At 42.9% G+C, this 24363-nt stretch overlaps 3 protein-coding genes and 1 long non-coding RNA gene across 9 annotated transcripts; 2 read left to right on the forward strand and 2 right to left on the reverse strand.

Moving 5' to 3' along the window:
- Positions 1-638: 638 nt before the first annotated feature.
- On the forward strand, positions 639-5201 carry LOC124859035 (putative glycine-rich cell wall structural protein 1). 3 transcript variants are annotated; one of them, XM_047351476.1, is made up of 3 exons: positions 639-794; positions 3717-3896; positions 4915-5201. In XM_047351476.1, the coding sequence occupies exons 1-3, from the start codon at positions 728-730 to the stop codon at positions 4953-4955; spliced, it is 288 nt and encodes a 95-aa protein (XP_047207432.1). In that variant the 5' UTR covers positions 639-727; the 3' UTR covers positions 4956-5201. The 3 variants fall into 3 exon arrangements, with proteins under 3 accessions (XP_047207432.1, XP_047207433.1, XP_047207434.1); XM_047351477.1 differs by having other exon boundaries at positions 3717-3893; XM_047351478.1 differs by having other exon boundaries at positions 3717-3884.
- Positions 5005-10630, reverse strand: LOC124859036. Its single transcript, XR_007036000.1, has 2 exons — positions 9283-10630; positions 5005-5535 (listed from the first exon to the last, which is right to left on the reverse strand). It is a non-coding gene; the product is annotated as an uncharacterized LOC124859036 (long non-coding RNA).
- On the forward strand, positions 6209-12787 carry LOC124859033. 2 transcript variants are annotated; one of them, XM_047351475.1, is made up of 3 exons: positions 7908-8441; positions 10637-10987; positions 12570-12787. In XM_047351475.1, exons 1-3 carry the CDS (start codon positions 8405-8407, stop codon positions 12617-12619), a joined length of 438 nt encoding a protein of 145 aa, XP_047207431.1. In that variant the 5' UTR covers positions 7908-8404; the 3' UTR covers positions 12620-12787. The 2 variants fall into 2 exon arrangements, with proteins under 2 accessions (XP_047207430.1, XP_047207431.1); XM_047351474.1 differs by having other exon boundaries at positions 6209-8441; positions 10637-12787.
- On the reverse strand, positions 12742-22630 carry shld2 (shieldin complex subunit 2). 3 transcript variants are annotated; one of them, XM_047351473.1, is made up of 11 exons: positions 20614-22630; positions 20095-20265; positions 17674-18458; positions 16125-16275; positions 15646-15747; positions 15376-15570; positions 14758-14904; positions 14224-14433; positions 13838-14081; positions 13648-13763; positions 12742-13572 (listed from the first exon to the last, which is right to left on the reverse strand). In XM_047351473.1, the coding sequence occupies exons 2-11, from the start codon at positions 20258-20260 to the stop codon at positions 13397-13399; spliced, it is 2292 nt and encodes a 763-aa protein (XP_047207429.1). In that variant the 5' UTR covers positions 20261-20265; positions 20614-22630; the 3' UTR covers positions 12742-13396. The 3 variants fall into 3 exon arrangements, with proteins under 3 accessions (XP_047207429.1, XP_047207428.1, XP_047207427.1); XM_047351472.1 differs by having other exon boundaries at positions 20095-20268; XM_047351471.1 differs by lacking the exon at positions 20614-22630 and adding an exon at positions 20374-20555 and having other exon boundaries at positions 20095-20268.
- Positions 22631-24363: the final 1733 nt, after the last annotated feature.

Raw genomic sequence — 24363 nt, forward strand, 5'->3', positions numbered from 1 at the left:
GGATGGATGCCAAAAATTACAGAGTCCGACAGTTTTTTGGCAAACTTACACACCGAAGCAACATTAATTTGGTGACACTGTTGCAACATCCAACCGTCTCAACCAATGTCTGTTTATTAAAATTGGATTTCTCTGAGCTCTTTGTTTGTTTGTGTGATATTAAACATACACACCTTACCCTGCAGCAACACCTGTGCCTTGCCTCACAGCCAATCAGAGAGCAGCACAACCACCTGATACTCTTCATCATCACATTCCCCATCAGTAGAAAGAACATGATAGAGAACCTGAGGAACAAGTCTGATGGGTCCATAAACAGCAACAAACAAATTTCCGTCTGAAGATGTTCCTAAAACTTTGTTCTATCAGAATGAAGCTGAGATGATGGGTTGGACCAGGAACCAAACACTGTTACACTCAGAAGGATGAAACGTGTCTGTTTCTGTGGGTTAAAGCAGCTTCTTGACATTCTCAAACAGGGAGGTGAGCTCAACCTGCAGTCCTAACTAACTATCTCAGGTGGGTTAGCCTGTGATCAAAGAACAGGGCGTCACCAACATGCATCAACACATGTACAACAAGAATAAAACTCTGGTTTTGGGCTGCTGTCAGGCCGGTCTGACAGGTCGGTCCTCCCTGCTCCTGATGCCTCTGCAGGGCGTCGCCTGCAGGTATAAGACCAGAACCTGTCCCTGTCCCAACACTCTGGTCTGATTTTGCTGCAGACATGTCCAACTTCCTGTCCAACGCGCTGGGGAACGATGGGGTCGCTAAAATGGCCGGGCAGAAAGCAGGTGAGTCTCCATGAGGGAATATTTGTGGGAAATCTGCAGACAGGATCACGGTTAAACAGGTCTATGTAGGTCCTCACATATTGTTAGATATTTTGCTATTGTGCACAAATGATTAGTTTCTTCATTACAGTTTTATGTTTGTAGTTTATGGCAGATTTTGTATTATTTCTGCTGACAATTTTAGGTTAAAATCTTTATATTTATATAGTGACTAAGAATTAGCATAAATGGTAAATGGCCTGTACTTGTTTAGTGCTTTATTTCAGACCCCAAAGTGCTTCACACTACATTTAGTCATTCATCGACAGTGGTGAGCTACATTATAGCCACAGCTGCCCTGGGCAGACTGACAGCAGTGAGGCTGCCATACAATCAGCACCACCGAGCCCTCTGAGCACAACGACTGAGAATAACGGAGGGGGGCTTGAGCCGGCAACCCACCGGTTACCGGGCGAACCCCTGGGTATCAATAAAATGTTCAGCATTCAGAAACGTTTTACTTTTCCTCTGCTGCAGCTAAAAACAAATATGAGAAAGATTAACAATAAATCTACAAATTACATAATTTATGAAACTGATAAAATAAAAATATTTGTTAAATACGACAAAACCTTACGACAAAATCAACTTTATTATGAAAATCATACCAAAATAAAAATACTAAATAAGTTCTTTAAATCTAATTAAAAGCAGAGCGGTTTTAGGAAAAAGAGATAAACTTTTTCCTTCAGATGTTTTATTCCTGAACCTCCTGGATCTCCTCTTAGATGATTGCTCTGAAGAAATGTTTTATTTTTTAAGCAGCAATATTTGAAGTCAGCTGTGGCTGACTGTGTCTCATCAGTTCTGAAGGATCTCCTGATGCTTTACTGGGCTGATTCCTGGCACCAGTCTGACTCGGTTTGACCCGGTAACACACAATCTGGACTGCTGCCATCATGAACAAAAACCCAACTGCTTCATTTAACTTCTTCCATAAATCAATAGCAGTTTTGTCCAAACACTGCTCCTCCATGGAGGACTCCAGCATGGAGCTCTTTGTTCCTCCGTGTCTGAGCTAAATGAAGCAGAGGACACTGAGTGAATGTATCAGCTCATTTCTGCCCAGTCCAACCAGAGGTTTAATGATGTATCTGTTGAGTTTAAACCCACTGGAGTGTGTTAATTTGGTTCAGATGGTTCCTGATGAAGACACAGTAGATGTAGACGACTTGCAGGGTTCAGGGTTGTGCTGCATCTTCTCCTAAGACCTACAGCAGGATGTTGAGGTCCTCGGGTGTAGACAATAACCCAGTGTGGAGTTGTTAACCCTCAGAGGAGAACACGGACATAGCTGCATTCCTGCAGAGTACTAAATGTTCACCTGGAGGGGTTCTTAGGAGAACATGTGGAGACATCTAACTGTTTTATCTACAGTGTTTCTGATCAGAAGCTTGAGGAGCTATGTTTGCTGTGTCGACGGTAAAAAACCAGGTTCAGTGTGAGCTGTTAATCATATAAAACCATCCGTCACTCTAACATTCAGACCATTTTTACCTTCAGGCGTCAGCCGCACCCCTACCTTGTTCTCTTTCCCACAATGCTGATGGTGTGGGTGGAGGACCTCTTTCACTAGAGGAAAATTACTGTGGCACCACACCAAAAAAATAATCCGCATGAAGAAAAGAACGTCTAAATTCCGATTTAAAAGAAAAGCCATTAAGCTGGTTTAAAGCCATCTTTGTTCTGGTGAAGGTAGAAATTCAGTTAGAAGACATCTCACCCATCGAGACTTCTTCAAAACATCTAAATAGGTCAAATAGCCTGAAGTTAATCCATCCTTAATGCTTTTATTTAGTCAGTTTATGAAAATAATTAGTCTGATCCTGATTTTGGCCAGAAACAAACCAGATGGTTTGGCTTCAGGAGGCTTTTCTAGAAGTTCTTGAGAGGTTCCACAGGTGAAGTCAATTTCGGGTTGATTGTTTAAATCTTCCAGTATTCATCAGGTTGGATTTGGTTCAGATCAGATAAAATATGTGAGATATTAAAACCATATTTAGTGTTTTTAGTGTGTTAAGAAACTGGAAACAAATCACAGGTGCAGTTTGAAGGTCAAAAGAGGTCAAAGAAAGACGTCGACGAGTAAAAACTTGACTTCCGAAGGTTAGTGGGAGGAGCTAAAGTAATTAGGTTTAGCCACACCCACATCAGCTAGGGTTATGTGAGCATAATAAACAAGGCGACATAAACAACTCCTGGAGTTTGTTAAACAATACAAGTTTCAAAATGGCCTCCCTGATCCAAAATGGCCGACTTCATGCTAGGTTTAGGAAATAAATGTGCACTTATGATCCACTACTTACACGAAGCTGATCAAGGGGATTGCAGGGTAGGGGGCGCCATTTTTTATTCCTTTAAATACAATAACTTCCAATGGCTTAAATTTTTAAAACATCAGGTTTGATTTTTTGTAGCATGTTTATTCCCTAAAGCAGTAGCTAGTAAATTAGATTGTTAAGACACAGAGAAGACACAAGGAGGACAAGATCTTCTCCCTGGACCACAAAAAACTTTAAATCCTGTTCTGCAGACTGTGAAACAAAGAATCCAAATTAAGTTCAGAAAGTCCGTCTTCAGAAGACTTCGTGGTGCTGAAATATTTCATCTCATCAGTCAGATTGACAAGATAAACCTGCTGATCTTTGACTCTGCCATGTTTAACCCTAACGAGTCAAATAATGTGATTTCTTTAAAGAGCACACCTTCATGTTGCTCTGGCTGAACAGGAAGTAGAAAAACAACCGAACCCTTCGCTGATGTTCAGGTGTGAGCTGCTATGAGGTCACATATGAGTGATTAGGCCAACAGCTGGGTAGAAATACACCCTGAATATTAAATGTTCATGAGGAGCTGTTTGCTCACCTTGTGCTTCTTCTGCAGGTCAATTTGTGGAGCAAACAGTGAAGAAAGCTACGGGTGGAGGAGCAGGAAAAGGAGGACAGCAGCAGGAGAATAAGAAAGAAGGTGGAGGAGGCGGCTTTGATGTGGAAGATGCCCTCTCATTGGCTGGTGGCAAAAAGAAGGAAGGAGGAGGAGGAGGAGGAGGAGGAGGAGGAGGAGGTAGGCAACAAACTGATAAGTAACCAATGAAGGTGTTAACTGCTACATACTGAAAGCTCAGTGTTATCATCAGGTCCTGTAGAGCCTGGTTGGTTCTGACCTGACCAGGAAAATGCTGCCCCCTAGTGTCACAAGGATCCACTGAAACAAACTTGGATCTCGATCTGGAGTAGGAAGAAGTGGACTATCAGGGGAACCTTCAGGGGAACCTTAAAGGAAGGAGGAAAATGAGCAGGACTGCAAAAATATTACAAATAATAATAATTTCCTTCAATCAGAAATATTCATGCATTCACCTGATAGCACTGCTACGTTGTTTCCAGTAAGAAACATTAAATCCTGGATTGGGATGGATGAGAAACTTCCTGATGTTTTAACATTTATTGGGATTATGATAATAAATTATGATCAAATGTTTTTAAATATGAATCTTGCTGCTTCACTGCATCAGTTACTGTCACTAAACAGAACAAAATTATATTTCCTCATATTTTCAGATCAGTTTATATTTATTGATGCTGACATGGAACCAGCAGTGGTTGAGACACACTGTTAATTAATTCAAGTTTATCGTTATTAAACCACACAATAAATTATACAATAACTGCCCATCCCTGGTCTGGTTAAATGCATGGACCAGGTTCTTTCTGGGCCAGAGGTCCACTTGAGTCAGGTAAACACCAGAACGTGGAACTGGGTCTGAATGCTGTTAGATGTTGGTGTTTTTTCATGGATCTCCATGTTGGTAATAAGGTACTGGTAACTACATGCAGCAATGAGAAAACCGAACCACTGATCAACAGAACATTAGAGTGGGTCAGCAAAGAAAAAGTTTGTTTGGGGAAGATTCTAAGAACTTTATGAGAGAAAAGTTCACATCACTGTGACGTACTTCTGGACTTTGTTTCATCAGAAGCCTTAAAATTAAAAGGGGTTCCACCTGGAGGTTTTCTAGGTTCTGTTTTCTTCATGCAGATGTGACAGCCTGTCTGATGGTCTTCTCTGCCTGTGTTCTCAGGGCTGGATGTGAGCGCCTTCTCTGGAGGATTGTTCAAGTAGGAATCTGGAGAAACAAGTCACCTGAGACCTCCTCGTTGCAGAAATCAGCTCTTAATATTGTATTTTTATTCATGTTTAAAATACATTTAAATCAGCTCCAGAGTTCAGAAATGTTTTTAGCATCTTAATGCACTGAATCACACTGGGAACATGAACTGGTTCTGTAAATGGTATATTAGGGCATAAACTGGTTTGTCTTCTTAAACTAATCAAACTGTCATAAATAAACATGTTACAATATGAAAATTATGTCTAATGTTTTGTTATTGTTGCAACTGGTTGTTCAGTTTTTGTTTGGTAAAAACTAAACTGAAAAAAAAAAGTTTGATTTATTTTTCTCTTTCGGTATTTCATTGGTTTTTCCTTTATATACATGAAATGATGATTTTCCTGAAAAATGTAATCAATTTGAATCAGTTGTTTTAATTTTAGTGAATTAAATCCCAACTTTCCAGCTAGAGGGATTATGACTTGGCTGGGAGACGTATGAAGGTTGAAGGAGAAACTTCTAAGAGCACAAGGCAGCACCTGAATGGAGCACAAGGCAGGGCTTCAGTTTATCCCCTGCTGGTTCCAGATGCTGTAGAGGAACATAAAGGAACAGGGTTAAAGAAAATTACACTAAAGATGAGCAACACATTAAAAGAATTACACCAACATTTATGCATCTAACATTGAGAAATAAAATGTTTACAGGTTGGAGAACAAGTATTTGATAAACTGCAGATTTTGCAGGTTTTCTAAATCCTGTAAAAGTCTTTAATTTTTCTCACAGATTATCTTCAACTGTGAGCCACAGAATCTAAAACAAAAATCCAGAAAATTACATTGTGTGATTTTTAAGTAATTAGCATTTTATTTCTTGACATCAGTATTTGATACATCAGAAAAACAAAACTTAATATTTGGTGGAGAAACCTTTGTTTGTCATTCCAGATATCAGACGTTTCCTGTAGTTTGACCAGGTTTGCACTCACTGCAGCAAGGATTGTGGACCAGTCCTCCATATAGATCTTCTCCAGATCCTTCAGGTTTCGGGGCCGTCGCTGGGCAATACGGACTTTCAGCTCCCTCCAAAGATCTTTGATTGGGTTCAGGTCTGTAGACCTTGAGATGCTTCCCCCTGGCTGTGTGCTCCGGGTCGATGTCCTCCTGGAAGACCCAGCCATGACCCATTTTCAATGCCCTTACTGGGGGAAGGAGGTTGTTGGCCAAGTTTAGACCAAAAAGCTCTATTTTGGTCTCATCGGACCACATGACCTTCTCCCATTCCTCCTCTGGATGATCCAGATGGTCCTTGGCTAACGTCAGACGGGCCTGGACATGTGCTGGCTTGAGCAGGGGGACCTTGCGGCGCTGCAGGATTTGAATCCATGGTGGTATAGTGTGTTACTGATGGTCTTCTTTGAGACTGTGGTTCCAGCTCTCTTCAGGTCATTGACGAGGTCCTGTCGTGTAGTTCTGGGCTGATCCCTCACCTTCCTCATGATCATGATCATTGTGGAGAGGTTGGAGTTTGATTGAGTGTGTGGACAGGTGTCTTTTATACAGATAACGAGTTCAAACAAGTGCAGTTAATCCAGGTAACGAGTGGAGACCAGGAGGACTTCTTAAAGAAGAACCAACAGGCCTGAGAAAGCCGGGGTTCTAACTGGTTGGAAGTGATCAAATACTGATGTCATGCAATAAAATGCTGATTAATGACTTAACAGTTGAAGAGAACCTCTGAGAAAAATGAAAGACTTCTACAGGATTTGGAGGAGGGAAAACCTTCACAATCAGCAGCGTATCAAATACTTGTTCTCCTCACTGTATTTAAAACATATAAAAAGCTAAAACATGAAAAAACTATAAAATATATCATTATATTATAAATCTATTCTGACCAACAGAGATTCAGTGCAGTGATTATAGAACTGGTTCTGATTTGGTCCTTTTTCCTGGTGTTGGACAGGATTCATTGTGGATGGGCTCCAGCTGCCTGGTTGACCACTAGAGACACTGTTACATCTGACCTGCTGAAAATAAAGGCAGGAAGCAGTTTTTCTGTTTCCTGTTTAGGCAGAAAACTTCTGGACCAGTGGTCTTTTGACAGATGAGACCACAGAACCCCATCAGGAAATCAACACAAACACATCATTCCACCTGTCAAGCACAGTGCTGGAGGGTTGAAGGTTAGGACACCTTGTGGTCATTGAGTGAACCATGACCTCTGTAACAGAGAATCGTAGAGTCAAATGTGAGTCCAACAGTCCAACAGCTGAAACTTGGTCCAAACTGGGTCATCAACAGAACAATGGTCCCAAACACGGTAGCTGATTTACAACAGGATGGCTAAAAATGAAAAGAATCAAGTTGCTGCAATGGGCGAGTCCACAGGTGTCAACCTCCAGTCCTCAGAGACGATGTCCTACAACATTTAGACGTGTCACTCTGTCAGAACACCTGAATCACATAATTACGTCTTTAGCAGGACTCTGTAGAACCTGAGCGCATGAGGAGACAATTCAGTCCTTTAATTCAGGTGTTTTTGAAATGGGGCGCCTCAAGAAATTGCAGAACACCCTCGAGGACTGGAGTTTGACAACTCTGGCCTAGGCAAAGTCCAGATCTCAGTTGCTCAGTTGCTGTTGAGTTTAGGAACCTTTTTTCTGCCTGAATGATGTATAAGTCACAGCTAGGTGGCTTAAGAAATAAAATCTTTCACCCATTGCCCATCACTGGACCTTACTGGTCCCGTACTGGTTTGAAATTGAGTGGAATAGCGGCAAAAGTAAAAATAAAACCTCCGAAAGACCTCCAGAAAGCCAAAATAACTGCTAATCCGGACCATTCTAAGAGAATATATGTAATAAAATCTAAATATACATTTATTCATCTCAGTTCCAGGAAATTAACAGAACCCAAATGAATCACAAGAAATCAAGAATCTGGCTTTAAATAAGTGACACGTCTTTTGTGTTCTAACAGGTGACGAAGAGGGTGGAGCAGTCATTTGTCCACCTGTGAGGCTAAACTGGGACAAAATGATACCTGGATTTTTGTTCTTGTACAATACATGTTAATTTAAAACATTTAAGAAGTCATGGACAGAGTCAGAAACTCAGATTTCTAATAAAAAACAGATTTTCAGCTGTGTCCTTTAGTCTCAGCAGCCTTTTCTCACTGTCACTGAAGGTGTGTGTGGGTGTGTGACAGTTTCATAGTGAGTAAAGCTTGTTTTCACAGAAAGGGTGGACCAGGACTCATCATTCCAACGTACTGTTCTCACCTCTGCCTGCAGTCAGAACTCAGGGCAGCAGTCCAGTCACACTACAAACTGAGCATGCTCTGACTGTGGCAGCAGGTGGAACAGGTCGGGCTTGTCTGCAGACACACCTGATGGCATCCTCACCCTCAGGCTATCAGAACACCTGCTGAGGACTGCTGTTCCACACGGAGAAACAGAGATGGACAAATTCGCTCACATTATCGGGGACAAAGTGGGTGAGTACTGATTCTGGAGGATTCACCTGACAGGTGAAAATGGAGAACAAAACTGGTCGTCCTGGAAGGATCCTTGAGGCTTCCAATTTAAACCAGTCTAGTTCTGGGTTTACTGGGAATCTGGTCTCTGAGGTGGTGACTTCTCAGCCTGAAGATGTTTACACACCTGGATCAGGTGGTTCTGTACGAGGCAGAGCAAGTTTATTCAAAGAATAAACCAGAACCAAATTAGGTCCAGAGGCTGCAGGGGCAAATGTTCTCAGGTTTCTCCACTTCAACCAGTTTTTAAAATCTGAGGATCAGAATATTTCAGGTTAAAGGGGGGGGAGGGTCAACAGGTATTCAATCTCAGCCTTTAAATCAAACCATCATCCCAAAGCGATGACGTCCCGGTCCTGTCTTCTCGGCCGGTATCCTGAACATTTTACATATTTCTCTGGTTCAGCTGAGTTGTTTAAGCTCTTCTGAGAGTCCGGGTTCTGCAGAGACCTGCTGACGGCCCAGAGAGTCCGGGTTCTGCAGAGACCTGCTGACTGTGGATTAATTTGAATGCTCATCCAGGAGGAGTGAATGCTGCAAGTCACTGACTGGATGCAATCTGCTGGGTTTCCTTAGATAGAAAAACTTTTTATCCAATTTGAATAAATAACTGAATCTGATTGAACTGTTCAATGGTTACGATTAATTAGAATGTATGAACCTGACTGTTGTGAAGAACCTTGAGACGACATGTGTTGTGATTTGTCGCTATAGAAATAAAACTGAATTGAATGAGGTCTGTTAATCAGGAGAAACATCTCCAACCTGCAGGAGGCTGGTCCTGAAGGACTTGAACTGTTACCTAAAGTAATCAGAGGAGATGATTAATGAACGGACCAACGGCCCGCCTTCCCGTGGTTACTATGGTTACAGATGTTGCAGCTGGTTCATGCACCATTGTTTGAACTGATGATCTGGAACATCCTGAAGATCTGAGAAAATTAATGAAATTATTTTAGATTTTGTTGCATTTTTTATAATGAGAGAAAACCTCTTTCATAGATATGGGTTCTGGTCCTGTTTCTGATCAGAGCTGTTAATAGTTTGGACCTCAAAATGCTTAAAGACAAGATAAACAGAATCTCTGAGCTCCATCACCACAGTAACTGATCTGGATCTCTTGGTCCATTTCAGATGTACCTGCCAGGAACATCTGCGGTTTGTTTCTCAGATGTTCTGATGAGGAGGAAACTAAAGTGAAGATCTTTGGACCTTTCATTTCTGTCTGAAATGTCTTCAACTTTCCACAAACACGTGAAACATATTTGGTTCTGTAATCTGCTGGAGCAAAGTATCCACACCAGGAAACTCGTCCAGAAAACTCTGATCCAGAACCAGACCTGCTGCTGTCTGTGATGGATGGTGTTCATCAACACCTGCTGCTGCTGAGTAGGTCAATCACTCATGAACTTCATCTAGGTGGTTCCACCTCGGTCTAAAACCAGACCTTCCTTCTTCCTGTGATCCAGAACTTTCCTGTAATCTGCTACAGAGGTCCTGATCAATGGTTCTATGGACTTTCTGAAGGTCTTTTAGAGTTTTTCTTGGACTTTGGCAGCTTTTTTAGTCCAGGACCAGAACATATTCAGAGGAATATTACTTTATTTAGGCCACTTCGGGCAGGAATAACTCTCTGCATTAACAAGCACGTCAGATTTCTGTACATAATCCTCTCTGACCATTAGCCTTCCAGTCCATATTGGTGCAGGACCAGTTTCAATGTGGACAATGACTCTCATCAGTTTCAGCAGCATCTTCACAAGGTCTTTAGCTTCTGTTCTGGGGTTAATACCAACACTTAAGACCAAAACCCGCCTACTTTCTGATCAGCTCAAATGTTGTGAAATCAGAAGCTTACGTCATCATGACATCATCAGGGATCTTGGTGTATGTAAACTTCTGACATTGAAGGAAGTAATAAAAACTTCTCTCTTTATTCTGGCATTTAGTAAATAATAAATCAGGTTAAACGAACTGACCTGAAGCAGGAAACGTTGGTTTTTATTCGGTGGATGTTTGAAATGCAGTTTCTGTTAAAACAAGATCATCTACTCTGGTTGGCTGAAACCTTCTTCTCCAAACACCTGGAGAAGTCAAAGTCTGCCTGGAACTCCTGCTTCAAACACGTATGAAGGATGTTTCCATCTGTGTTACAGGAGACATGGTGGAGGGAGCGGTGAAGAACGCTCTGGGCGTCGAGGATAAAAAGAAGGACAAGAAGAAAGGAGGAGGTCTGTCCATTTTTGGAGGGGGCAAAGGGGAGAAAAAGGAGGAGAAAGGAGGAATCTTCTCTTTTGGACACGATGATAAGAAGAAAAACAAGGAGGAAGACAAGGGATTCTTCACAAAGATCATAGACAAAGCTGATGATAAAGATAAAGGGATGCAGAAGAAGACAGGATTTCAAGGCCTCTTTGCTGAGGGGGAGGGAGGAGCAGCTATGGGAGGTGAAGAAGGAGTGGAGGCAGGAGGAAACCCAGGCCAGACTGTAGCTGTGAGTGACAGAGGTACGTATGAGGAACATTTCTGTCTGAGAGAAGATATGTTTGGTCCCGTTAGCTTTGCTTCCAGATCCAGGCTGCAGTTTTCTGACGCTCCCTTCTTTCTAGAATCCGTTTTGTTTTTAGGAAAAAATGTTGTGGAAAAAATGCAGATCGATGATGGTCAATCAGCTTTTACTGTTAACCTTACAAAGGAGAACAGCTTCCAGCACCAGACATGTTTACGAGGGGTTCAGCATCTGCTCTGACCATGGCGCAACCTCCTACCATCACAGGGACTGGTTGCTGACAACAGGCTGGAAGCTCCTCTTCCACCAAACATCTGGAGAACTGATCCATCTGATCCATGTTCCCACTGGGTGATGGTCCAGAAGCCTCTGAACCCAGAGAAGCTGACTCATCCTCTGAGGCTTCTTCTCTGCTCAGTAAAAACTATGAAGGTAACTTCACGTTGTAGAGCTGGACCAAGGTTCTCCAAAGTAATTTGTGCTCCATGAGGTTATCTCTGCTGGTGATGCTGGTTCTGGATGCAGGTCTGAGGGATCAGAGATCACTGCTGTCCAGCTGAGGCTTCTCCCAGATACACCTTCAGATTCCTTGGAAGGTTTCCTGATGTTCTCATAATTTGCTATCGAACTGGAGATCTTCTGGAGGTCTTTGCTTCTCAGATATGGCATTAAAGCCCCAAATTCCTTCTGCTCAAACTTGATCTGGAACGTGCTGGATCCTGAAATTTGGGAACTGTTAATGACCAGAATGTGTGAAATAATAAAGTATCTTGGCTTCCTACCCAACAGATTCGAACTTGGAAGTTCTTCTGTGGTCAAACATTTGAAAGATGTTCTGCTGAAACCATTTGCAGGTTGGATGTGTGGGTCTGCAGGTGTAGAAACAATGTTGTCATCATTTTAAAAGACAAACCTAGAGAAACTTGATGTAACTGACAAAGATCAGCTGCTTGTAAAAATCAGAACCAGGATGGTTTCGGTGGTCCGTTGATGCATTCTGGACTGGATACGTTAGAACCCTGGTACCAATAGTTTAGATTCCTTCAGAGGATCCTCACTCAGAACTGAATGAAGGAGATGCATGGACATGTCCATTCAACATCAGATGTTAGGGTTCTGGTTAGAAAACAAAGTTCTGTTCATTTGCTTGATTCATGTTTTAAAATGCTAAACTTTTGACCTTTTCCTTTGAACATGTTAAACGTTAATATGTTGAATTTATTCAGATTTCCAGTGGATTAGTTTTAGACCTTCAGTTTGGTTTATCTGGACTCAAACATCGGCTGTTTAGTCGTCAGAATGAAGGTTTGTTTTTAATGAGAGGTAGAGTTAAAATGGCAGGGGGCCAAGGACAGAACTCTGCGGTGCTCCACTCTTAAATCCACAAGCTTCAGGCTGGCTGTACAGATAATCTTACTCAGTAAAATGCAAATAGTCATGTGAACTTGGGCAGCTCTGAACATTTTGCATCTAGAACCAAAGTAAAAACCTTCTTCTGACTCGGTTGAGTTCAGTAAACGGCTCCTTCTGGACTTCTTCCCAGAACTGATGGAAATAACGGAGATGTCTATTTCTTCCAGACCTCTTTGATGATCTATTGGACGTGGCTGAAGAAACGACTAATAACTGAGGTGACCATGAAGCTGAAACCTTCATCCTGATGAAAACTGTCTGAACATCGTCTGTAAACTGGAAGATATTCATGTTTTCTGTCACTTCCTGCTGTTTCTGTGTATATGGTATGGAAATATATTTGTAATAAAGGAATAATTTAATAAATTCATTCTGATCAAACTTATAAATGTTTCACTGCAGCATCTTCAATGATCGGTAAAAAGGTTCAGAATGAGGAGATGTTTACTAAAGTTACCGGACCTTCTGTTTCTCATTATGCTCTCCCTAAACACCTGAACAGGTAATCTGACACAAACAGACCCAGTTTATATCCATCACACCCGATTTCTGGACATTCAGTCCTGGTGTTAAACCAGGATGTTCAGAACCCAGCTGCTAACTGCTGAACTTGATGCTGTCTGGTCTCCAGTTTACTGATTCTTCTCCTGTTGGTTTTAGTTCCTGATCCACACTGAGGTCACCTTAGAAAATCTTCGTTTTTACTGAAACAGATGATTTGCATAAAGTAACAACATGTCAGTCACATGATCGATCATGTGATCAATCAGCTGCTGGTGCTTTTAGAGAATAACTCGGCGGACAGAAGAACTTCCTGAAACTTCAGGCGCAGGACGTGATGTCCAGAAATCCGCAGAAACTGTTTCATGTTTGATATAAAATGTTCTTTAAACTTTCTGCATCATTTCAACGAAACGTTTCCAGATGAGTCTCCGCTCCTGTAGACTCAACCTGAGCTCTGCCAACCGGGTGGGTTCTGGTCCTATTGGCATCTTTATGGGCTCAGGTACTGAAGGTCCAGCAGAGTGAAGTCCTGACTGATGGGAAAGCTGTTCTCGTCGCACAGGAAGTGGCTCCGGACAGTGATGATGATGGTTTTCCTGGGAAGAGACAGGAGCGTCTGGATCTTCTCTGCTGCCACCTGGATGTGTCTCACCTGTGAACCTGGAGCTGAAGGAGCAACAGCAGAGAAATCAGAACATCTGATCACCTCACTTGAGACCTGCAGTTACCTGACCGTCTCACCTGAAGTCCGCTGGAGTCGGTCAGGTGGAGCAACGAGGATCTTCTGCAGAAGAACCGAAGGAACCCGGACACACAGGTGACCGCGGCCCCACCCACTGACCGTTAACGTGCCTGGCCTGAAACACAAACATGACATCATCAGGACAACCATAATTCTCTGTGATGATGTCACTGCTGATGTCAGCAGCACCTGTAGAAGCGGCGCACGGCGGTGTGCGGCAGGCAGGGGTAACAGGGGGCGTAGATCCCGTTCTCATCCGTGTCGAGTTCTGTGGAGCAGCAAGCGCAGCCGGTGTAGGTGACATCACCGCTCAGTGCTGCCAGGACGCCGTCCAATGGCGTGGAGCCGTCCAAGACATGCTGAGGCAGGTTCTGAGAGGACAGAGCCTCCTGAAACTGCAAGGTGAGAACCTGGACTCTGAGCTCCACTTCCCCTGGAATAGAAAGGAAAACCTTCATCTCAGCAGCTGTTTGGATCTGATCGGATCTACTTTATTCTGTTTTAAGGTTCTGATCTAGTTTTATCTGCAGGGTTCTGTTAAAGTTCTGCTTCTGACAGACTGATCACCATCTCACCGCTGTACTTCTGGGACAGCAGGGTGTCAACATCGAGCTCCAGAGGAACCCTGCCTGTCTTCTGACAGCACCATGCCTGGTGGAAGTCCAGTGCCCGGTGGTCCTTTGGATCCAGAGCCCAGACCGAGCTCCAGGGGGTGGAGTGCAGCTCCATGGGGTCAGAGGTCAACCCCTCCCTCACCAGGAGAACCTTGAAGTCCCAAACAGCATCTGAAAGGCACAGATCAAAGGAACAAAAACTCCAGATCCAGTCCTATTTTCTTCCCGTTTTCCTTCCTGTGATCCAGATCTCATGTAATCCGGTCCGGATCAACAGCTCTCTGGGATTTCTGAAGCTCTTTCATAGGTTTTAGTTGCCTTCCCTCCCAGTATGAGTCCTGTGCTTCTACAGTAGCTGACCCTTTTTCGTTTCCAAAATGCTCCCTGACTCCACGTAAAGCTGTCTGATGTTTTCCTTCAAGCCTGTTAACTCTGACCTTTGAACCCTTCAGGCAGGAAAAAAAAGCTTCTGAAAGAAGGAACCAATTTTTATACCTTTGTGTTTGTTGAATCGAGGCAGCCAGCCCATAGCTGCTCCCCACAGCAGCAGCGCCCCCTGCTGGCCGCCTGGCTGTTCCACAGTCAGAACTGCCTTCAGCTGAACTGCAGAGCGGCTGCGAGACTCTGCCTCGTCTCTCCACTCTGAGACAGAAACAAGAGAAAGCATCTGTGCAGAGATCTGATTCAGCCTTCATTTTATTGGGATAATAAAGCTTGTTGAGTTTACATTATGATGAGACGCCATCAAAGATATGAAAAAACTAATTAAAATAAAAGATTTAACGAACTTAAAATGAAAAAATATTTCTGGAAAAAACAAAGGTTCTGTATGTAAATTACAATAAATAATTAACTAACAATGTCAGTTAAACAACACAAATAAATATTCCAGACAAAATGTCAAATTATAAGTTGCTACATAAAGCCCAGACCACATGATGAATTAATGATGTTTCGTCTGAAGAGAATCACGTAAACAGAGCATGACAGTGGGCCGGGGATACAACCCTGAGGAACACACAGAGCACCTTTTAATCTTTCTAATAGATTAAAAGGTTTATTATATAATTAATCTATTAACCCCGTCTCAGGTTCTTTAGAAGTCATACTCACCTGAACTGATCTGGGAGTGCGTGACACGCAGCAGAGCATGGACCAGAGTGTTGACCCGCAGTGTCCTCAGGGTGGCATAAGGGAGGCGGCTCAGGTCCTGGGGGGGGCGACTGGGGATGGACAGCAGCAGGGGGCGTCGCTCTCGAATAAAGCTACACATAGAGCTGAGTGAGCATGCACTAACATGCTGGGTAACTAAACACAGAGGGAGAGACTGAGTGAGGTGAACACACCTGAGCAGAGGGGTCTGATGATTGGCTGTTGTCTTACCTGGCTGTGAGACGGAGGGATGTCCCAGGTTTAGCAGTTTGCTGGAGAAGGTGGACTGTAGGAAGTTCTCTCCTCTCCACTGATCCTCGCTCACCTGCAACCCTAAGGATAACACAAAAACACACCTGTGAAGAACCAGGACCTCAAAACCTGGTTCTGTCTAGCTCCTTGAGGTCAGACTGACACCAGAACCAGCTTTTCTATCAGTTTGGTCCGGTAACATGTGTCTGCCATGCTGCTAAAAAAAGCTGTTAGCTACCAGGTGTAACAGAGCCAAGGTTTGGTGCTGCAAACAACAGCGCCACTGACTGCAGAGCCAGGCCTCTAACCCAAACCCTGAACCTCAGGTTAACTCACTACAGAACCTCAACAGAACCAGAACCATTCAGGCAGATCCGAATCCATTTAAGCTCAAGGAAACCTGGAATCAGGAAGAACCTTAACTTCATCAACACAACAGTGTGTGTGTGTGTGAGGACCTGTGATGAGCAGGATGTCTCCAGGATTCACAGTCAGAACCCAGAATGCTGCTCTCCTCCACATTACCACCTTCATCTCAGCTCCTGATTGGTCCGTCACCACGATGGATGCCAGAGGAACAAATGCTCCTGCTGATGGTCCTGACTTCACCTTCAAACAAACACGGATCAGAACCTCAGGGTTATTTTAGGTTCGTGTTGCCACTCAGAAGATCTTTTAGAGGTCTGATAAGATCAGCTTTGGGTGTCACCTTCTCTAAATATGAGTGTTAGAAGACGGTTGTCTAAACAGGAGCCTGTGGGACATTCCTGTAGGAAGGGACTGTAACGTTTGTTAGAAGAAACTACAACAATTAAACAATGCATCACGACCTTGACAGCTCAGACCAACAAGTCTTACCATCTGACATTAATGTTCCTCATTTATGACCTAAACCAAACTCAGAGGACAAGGAAGTCACTGTTTCCACCTGATGTCATAAATAATGTCATGGCGTTTTGTTCACATGCATTTATGTCATCGATAGAAAAAGAAGACAAGCTGTCCTTCTTTAACCCAGTCGGAATAATTTAATGATTCATAACAAAGTGACAAAACATCTGCTCCATGGTCCAGTGGGAGAAGAGTTGAAGGTCTTCCTAGTGCTTCACCTCCTCTATGTTAAAGGAACAGCTCCAGACTGATGGTTGCTTCCAGCAGCTGTGGTCCAGGTTGGAGAAAACCTAACATTATTCCTGTAGGGGGCAGTGTTTCCTGAGCTGCTATAACTCACCTTGTCTGACAGTTTATAGGAGGCAGAAACAGCCTGTTTGTGGTTGTGAAGCAGGTGGGGCTTAAAGGAGGAACATCAAGTTGGTTCTGTGGGCCTGGTTCTGAAATTCTGATACCAGACCCGTAGATCTGCAGACTGCGGCAGCAGAGTGATGTTAAAGCAGTTTATCTTTGGGAAACGGCCTGAACTTGTGTGGTGCTTTATCAAGTCCGAGGACTCCAAAGCATTTTATGCTTCAATCAGTCCTCCACACATTCACAAAGGTTGACTACTTTGTAGCCACAGCTGCCCTGGGGCAGACTGACAGAAGTGAGGCCCCAGGGGTTCGCACCGGCAACCCACTGGTTACAGGATGAACTCCTACCACAGTCATCTTGGTCACCGAATGCTGATTGGATTCAACCAATCAGAGACAAATGGTTTTCCTGCTTTAATTCTTGTTTGAGGGAACCTTGTTGATGTTTTGCTAAATGTTTCCTGTGTTTCAGGTGGTTCCTGGATCTGCTGAGACCATGACTGAGGATTTGCTTCAGTTAGGTCAAAGCCAGGAGTAAGGAGGTATAATTTGGATAAGGAACTGCTAAATTTAAAAGTCAGAACATTCCCAGACCGGATCTGAAACAGGGTGGGCCTGATGTTCTCTGTATGTGCAGGAGGACATACACAGAATCAGTTAGATCATTATTATGTAATGAAATAATTTTTAGATGAACAGGAACTTCGATGATGTTTTGTATGATGTTAATTAATAGGTGCTCTTGTACATCTGGACTCACCTGGACCTCCTTCAGATGACATGGGTGGACCACCACCACCAGAACTGAGTACCTCTGTCGCACCTGGTCACACCTGTCCAGAGGGGTGGTGGTGGTGAAGGAGCTCTTGCTTCCTGCAGTCTTTGAATCCTCTGAGGTTCGTGGTTTTTTGCTGCAGGGGGACTTTGTGGGGGAGTCCTGGAGGTCTTTGGGCTCCTGAGAACAGAGGACGCCATCTGCAGTGGTCTCGATGATGACGCCGTCTTGCTCTGCCCTTGAAGTGGGACAGGGGTGGCTGAAGAGCTCCATGGAGGCTCCAGGAGACAAGGCCGCTGGGCTGAAGAGCTCTGGGGTGCTGGAGGAGACAGACGGAGGAGTCTGTGTGTGTATGGGTGGGGTTTTCTCTGGGCTGGATGCTAATTGGATGCGGTGTCTGCCTCTCAGGATCAGGGCCTGACTCAAAGTCCAGGTACTGAGGTACTGGGTCCTGGTGGACGGAGGAGGAGGAGCAGGCTCAGAGTCTGGTTCTGGTTGAGCTGTAGGGAAACAGCTGTCCAGATACGCTTGGACTGAAGCAGAACATTGATCTTCCTCAGCACCATCTGAGTTTTTCTCAGTCCTCAAAGCTCTTGTTTTAGATAATAATCCTCCGTCTCTGTTGGACTGTCCTCTCACTGACTCTCTGGTCCAATCAGATTCAGGTTCTGTTAAATTCTCCTTATTTTCTGAACCCTGACTGGATGGTTCTGGTGGCTCCTCATTCCCAGAGTTGATTCTAGAAGTTCTGGCTTCATTCCCAGGAATATCTAAAAGGACAGGAACCTTATTCAGAGTTAAACGGACCAGCAACCAGTTGCTGGTCCGTTTAACTCATGAAGGAAACAACAATCGGGTCGCGCAGAGAGCCAGACAGAAAACAGGAATAAGTCCAAGAGAACTGAAAAATACTGAGAAGCAGAAAACACCAAAAAGATCTAGAAAATAATAATAAAACATGAGCTCCGAGACAAAACCCAGAAAAGATGAAAACATTATCCAAAAAGAACCATAAAGAACCATAAAGAGGCCAAAACATAAAACCTGAGAAACAAACCTCATAATAAAAGACAACAAATAAAATACTAATAAAGTAACAGATAATAAATGCCACAAAGATGTTACATCCAAAACAGATACGCAAAACCGCGGGTTCTACAGACACGGGTTCTACTACCACAGGTTCTACTACCACGGGTTCTACAGACACGGGTTCTACAGACACGGGTTCTACTACCATAGGTTCTACAGACACGGGTTCTACTACCACAGGTTCTACTACCACGGGTTCTACAGACACGGGTTCTACTACCACAGGTTCTACAGACACGGGTTCTACTACCACAGGTTCTACTACCACGGGTTCTACAGACACGGGTTCTACAGACACGGGTTCTACTACCACAGGTTCTACAGACACGGGTTCTACTACCACAGGTTCTACTACCACGGGTTCTACAGACACGGGTTCTACTACCACAGGTTCTACAGACACGGGTTCTACTACCACAGGTTCTACTACCATGGGTTCTACAGACAAGGGTCCTACTACCACAGGTTCTACTACCACGGGTTCTACTACCACGGGTTCTACTACCACGGGTTCTACAGACACGGGTCCTACTACCACAGGTTCTACAGACACGAATTCTACTACCACAGGTTCTACTACCACAGGTTCTACAGACACGGGTCCTACTACCACAGGTTCTACTACCACGGGTTCTACAGACATGGGTTCTACAGACATGGGTTCTACTACCACAGGTTCTACTACCACAGGTTCTACAGACACGGGTTCTACTACCACAGGTTCTACTACCATGGGTTCTACTACCACAGGTTCTACAGACACGGGTTCTACTACCATGGGTTCTACAGACACGGGTCCTACTACCACAGGTTCTACTACCATGGGTTCTACAGACACGGGTTCTACTACCACAGGTTCTATAGTCACGGGTTCTACTACCACAGGTTCTACTACCACAGGTTCTACAGACACGGGTCCTACTACCACAGGTTCTACTACCACGGGTTCTACAGACACGGGTTCTACAGACACGGGTTCTACTACCACAGGTTCTACTACCACAGGTTCTACAGACACGGGTTCTACTACCACAGGTTCTACTACCACAGGTTCTACAGACACGGGTTCTACTACCACAGGTTCTACTACCATGGGTTCTACAGACACGGGTCCTACTACCACAGGTTCTACTACCACAGGTTCTACAGACACGGGTCCTACTACCACAGGTTCTACTACCACGGGTTCTACAGACACGGGTTCTACTACCACGGGTTCTACAGACACGGGTTCATCTGAAAAACTATTTAAGAGAACCAGATCCTGAACCTGATGCCCGTCTCCTCACTTAGATCATCACACAGATGTCTCACCTGCTGCAGGTCTGAGGCGGCCCTCTCTCCAGGTGAGCTCCAGGTGACTCCATCCTGCAGGGGGACGCTCCTCCTCCTCCACTGCAGCTTCAGTTTCAGATCCCAGGACAAAGGGAGCAGGAGGAGGAGCCCCCAGGAAGATGTGGATCTTTGGCCGCTGGTGCATGATGTCTGCTGAGAGGAACACAGCCAGAACCAGTTAAACCAGAACAGTTTTATCTGAACTGGGACATGATTTAATTCACAAAGATGTCTAACATGTTGGGCTGAATGTTTCACCTGAATCTGAGAAGGAAGAATGTCTGATTTCAAAACAAACCATGTGAAAAGTCTGGTTTCTGGTGGTTTTGGTCCCAGATGGTTCTGCTCGCTACACACTGAAATATTTGACTGTGGTGTTCTTACTTCTGATGTTACACAACCATGACTGAGCAGAAAACAGAACCCTGGACCCATCCTACAGATACAGGTTCTGGCCGGCTTCACACATGGAAACAATAACAGAGGCCATCAACATACCTTCATTAGCTCCACCAATCAGAAGCCAGATGCTGGGGGCGGTGGTGACTCCTGGCCTTCAGGCCAGCAGTGAAGTTTCATCAGAGGAAAACTCAGGTATAGTTTTCTGTCGATAGTTTAAACTGCTCTGGGTTGCTGGAAACGGGCCGCTCTTAGAACTCTGTAACTGTGACGGCTGTAGTTCACAGTCTGAGCTGATGGTGGCAGTGCTACATCAACATTGCTGTTATTCAGACTAAAAACGGTGTTGCAGCAATGTGGCTGTTCCTGATTCAGAGGCTCTTAAAGCAACCAGAGCTGCAGAATGAGCCCCTACTCAGAAGACAGTAATAATTAATAATAACATGAATAATCAGTTGAATTCCTTCATCATGAGGACAATAATAACTCAGTTTCACAGCGGCTTTCATCTGCATGCGCTTTAGAAGGCAAACAGGTCCACTTTGTATTCAGTTATATAAAACATATGTAAAGAAATTAATCCAATTATGTTTCCAAACCCAGACCCAATTACAAACAACAGTAGCAACAGGTCTGAGGTTCTGAACAGTTTCTGCCTGACAGTCAGGGTGGTCCAGTTTCCAACATCATCACAAACCCCAGAGCGAGAAGAAGCCAGGTGTCAAGTGTGGAGTATCACTTGCAGGAGACCTGATCCAAACAGCAGCCCCAAATTTAGCGAAGGCCACATTTAAACCCTGGTAGGACACCGCAGGTTATTTTCCTATGTAGGTTTATTTTTGAAGACATCAGAAGTTCTTGCTGGAAAGCTGCCCTGGACGAGTCCTTTCCTCTGTTTGTATTTTTACATACAGATGAATGGTTTTATAAAAGTTTGAGCAGTCTAACTACCGCATAGTTTGATTAAAACGTGATCAAATTCAGTCCAGGTTTGTTAAAACAACAACAAAATAGTCCTTTACTAAAGCAGTGAATAAGAAACCATCTCCAGCCAGCAGGTGATATTTTCCTAATGTTTATTACACTGCTGACAAGCAACGTCCACAGATGTCACACCGCAGTGCATTCTGGGTACTTGGTAGTTACTTGTCAGGTAGGGTAAAAAGCAGTGTATATGTGATGGTCGACAGAACGCTGGTAGAGAAACAGAAAGCTATGGCTTGTTATCATGACAAAATGAGGCTTTTAAAGCAGGTTGGAGCCACATGAGGTTCCACACAACTACTTTATTTTAATTTGAGTTTTCCTTTCTTTTTGCAGTGTTATTTGCATTTATGTGATAACAGCAGTTCCAACCGCATTTAATATTCCTTTGAGATTAAAAACGTTTCTTTGAACTGAATTTATCCCAGCTAATAGTTTAAATGTTCATCATTTGATTAAACAAAATGTAACTGTCATTTATGCCTTTTATTGGTGCTCTTTGTTGACACTTTACATGATGAGTAAATGGTTATCAGAAAACATACTGGGTATACTGGCTAAAGGTTATCTGCCAGAAGACTACTCCTACACTCCACAGAGGCGCCTGGCAGAGCTACCACTGGAGAAACATGCTGCAATGTCACATAATGTGGACGTTTTCTATGAGAAATCTGTCTGGAGAACAACTGAGATTGGGTTGACCCCAAGGCAGTGCTGCCCTGGGCAAACAGCCTTATTCCTGTCAAAACCCACCAGTGATGAAAGGACTGAAAACAGCATAGTTTGAAAGGTCAAATTTTCAAGTTAACAGTAGTTCATAAGGTCTTTTAGCGCCTGTATTGCTATATAAATACATTTTGACACTTATGGACACTAATTTTGAATGTTTGCCCGGAAGTATCTGTATTCTAAACGCTAGCTAGATTTACGCTAGTTTACGCTGTTAAGTTAATTAAAGGAGTCAAACGTAATTAAAATCTTCGCGTCGGACTCATATGTTGTCCTATCTGGGTAATGAACTCACTATTTAAGGCGTTATTATCAGTTTCCTTCGGTGTTTCAGGTGTTCATGTTGTGCTAAGCTAACAGCTAACCACAGCTTCTTCTTCTGGCGTTTAATGGCAGTTGGCAAGAAACTGTAGGTGTGCATTACCGCCACCACTGGTATGGAGTGTGGTTCATCATGGATTAATATCTTCTTATATACTTAAATTCTATTAAATAATTTCGTTCTTTTTAGAAATCGTAAAATAATTTGTATATGTTTGCTCCCTGTTGTCTTTTGTAATGAATCTATTATACTAAACTTTTCTTTAATCCTTTCAAATTCTCTCTTCATGCTCCTTCTTTCCAGCTCATATTTCTGACACTCTATAGAAACATGTTCAATTGTTTCATCCATCCCACAGTGGTCACATTGTCCTGTATTATGTTTATGTATTTTAAAAAGTGTATAATTAAGTTCTGTATGTCCTAATCTTTGTCTTGTTATTACCCTTTCCTCCTTTCTATTCCTTCTTCCAGTTCTTTTTTCACCAACTGCCTTTTTGATCTTATCAAACCATCTTCCTTTTCTTTCTCCATCCCACCTTTTCTGCCATTCTTCCTTCAATTTTTGTTTGATGAAGCTCTTTGCTTCTGATTTACTTAAATGTACTGTAAAATTGATATGATTTTGCGTTGCCTTCTTAGCCATCTTATCTGCCATCTCATTTCCTTTAACCCCAGTATGTGCTGGAACCCATAAAAATACTATTGATAAACCCATCATTTGTAGTCTGAATAAAGTATGCTATATTTCTAGTAGAATATCTGACCTGCTGTCTGAATGGTTTTAAACTCAATAATACTGAACTTGAATCTGAACAAATTATTGTTTTTAAAGGTTTTATGTCTTCCACCCACTGTACTGCTAAAAGTATTGCTAATATTTCTCCTGTGTTTACTGATAAACCATTTGTGATTCGTTTTTCTATTTTAATTTGAAATTCCGGTACTATGAATGCTATTCCTATTTTATCATTTATTTTCGATGCATCTGTATAAATCTGAAGGTATTGGTAATAATTATTAACATATTCCTGTACTATATTTAAATCTAATATGCATGTTCTTTTCTTTTTTTCCATTAATGACATATCTACCTGTGCTTCTGGTAAGATCCAGGGTGGTACAACAGCTAGTGGCAGTATCGGACTTATTACTGTATTTTGTATATGAAACTCTTCTGTTATTTTTTTAATGATCCATCCAAAACTTCTTGTCTCTTTTTTAATTTTTTCCCAGCATGGCTTCAGGATGTCTCGTGTTGGATGTCCCGGGTTATTGCCTTGTAAACTTATCCAGTAATTTATTGTTAATTGTGTTCTCCTCAAATCTAACGGCATTTCTCCCATTTCTACTTCGAGTTGTTGGGGTTGTTTTAAAAGCTCCTGAACAATGTCTTATTGCTTTATTTTATATAATATTTAATTTTTCCAGATGTGTCTTTGCTGCTGAACCATATATAATACTTCCATAATCTATATTTGATCTGATCAATCCTGTGTAAATTTGTTTTAACGCTTCCCTGTCTGCTCCCCAGTCACTGCCAGCCAAACATCTCATAATATTTAATACTTTCTTACATTTATCAATCTTTTTCTGAATATGTATATTCCATAGGATTTTCTCATCAAACCATATTCCTAGAAACTTTATAATTTAACCTGTTCTAATTCTTGATTATATAATTTTAATTTTATTTCCTCTCGTTTTTTTTCGTGTAAATACCATAACTTTTGTTTTCTCGACTGAGAACTTGAATCCCCATTGAGAAGCTCACTCCTCTATCCTTCTTATCTCCGCCTGTATTTTCTTTCCAGT

Source organism: Girardinichthys multiradiatus, chromosome 22 (genome assembly GCF_021462225.1).
Source record: "Girardinichthys multiradiatus isolate DD_20200921_A chromosome 22, DD_fGirMul_XY1, whole genome shotgun sequence".
NCBI classification, from domain to species: domain Eukaryota; kingdom Metazoa; phylum Chordata; class Actinopteri; order Cyprinodontiformes; family Goodeidae; genus Girardinichthys; species Girardinichthys multiradiatus.

What these genes read in the sequence shown, in the direction of transcription:
- LOC124859035 (XM_047351476.1), top strand. Translation starts at nt 728, where the DNA reads ATGTCCAACTTCCTGTCCAACGCGCTGGGGAACGATGGGGTCGCTAAA. An exon ending in AATGGCCGGGCAGAAAGCAG is followed by an intron (nt 795 to 3,716) that starts GTGAGTCTCCAT and finishes CTTCTTCTGCAG; the next exon opens with GTCAATTTGTGGAGCAAACA. An exon ending in AGGAGGAGGAGGAGGAGGAG is followed by an intron (nt 3,897 to 4,914) that starts GTAGGCAACAAA and finishes CTGTGTTCTCAG; the next exon opens with GGCTGGATGTGAGCGCCTTC.
- LOC124859033 (XM_047351474.1), top strand. Translation starts at nt 8,405, where the DNA reads ATGGACAAATTCGCTCACATTATCGGGGACAAAGTGG. An exon ending in CATTATCGGGGACAAAGTGG is followed by an intron (nt 8,442 to 10,636) that starts GTGAGTACTGAT and finishes TCTGTGTTACAG; the next exon opens with GAGACATGGTGGAGGGAGCG.
- shld2 (XM_047351471.1), bottom strand. Translation starts at nt 20,416, where the DNA reads ATGGTTTGTTTTGAAATCAGACATTCTTCCTTCTCAGATTCAG. An exon ending in GCACTCCCAGATCAGTTCAG is followed by an intron (nt 14,905 to 15,375) that starts GTGAGTATGACT and finishes TTTCTGTCTCAG; the next exon opens with AGTGGAGAGACGAGGCAGAG. An exon ending in CCGACTCCAGCGGACTTCAG is followed by an intron (nt 13,573 to 13,647) that starts GTGAGACGGTCA and finishes TTGCTCCTTCAG; the next exon opens with CTCCAGGTTCACAGGTGAGA.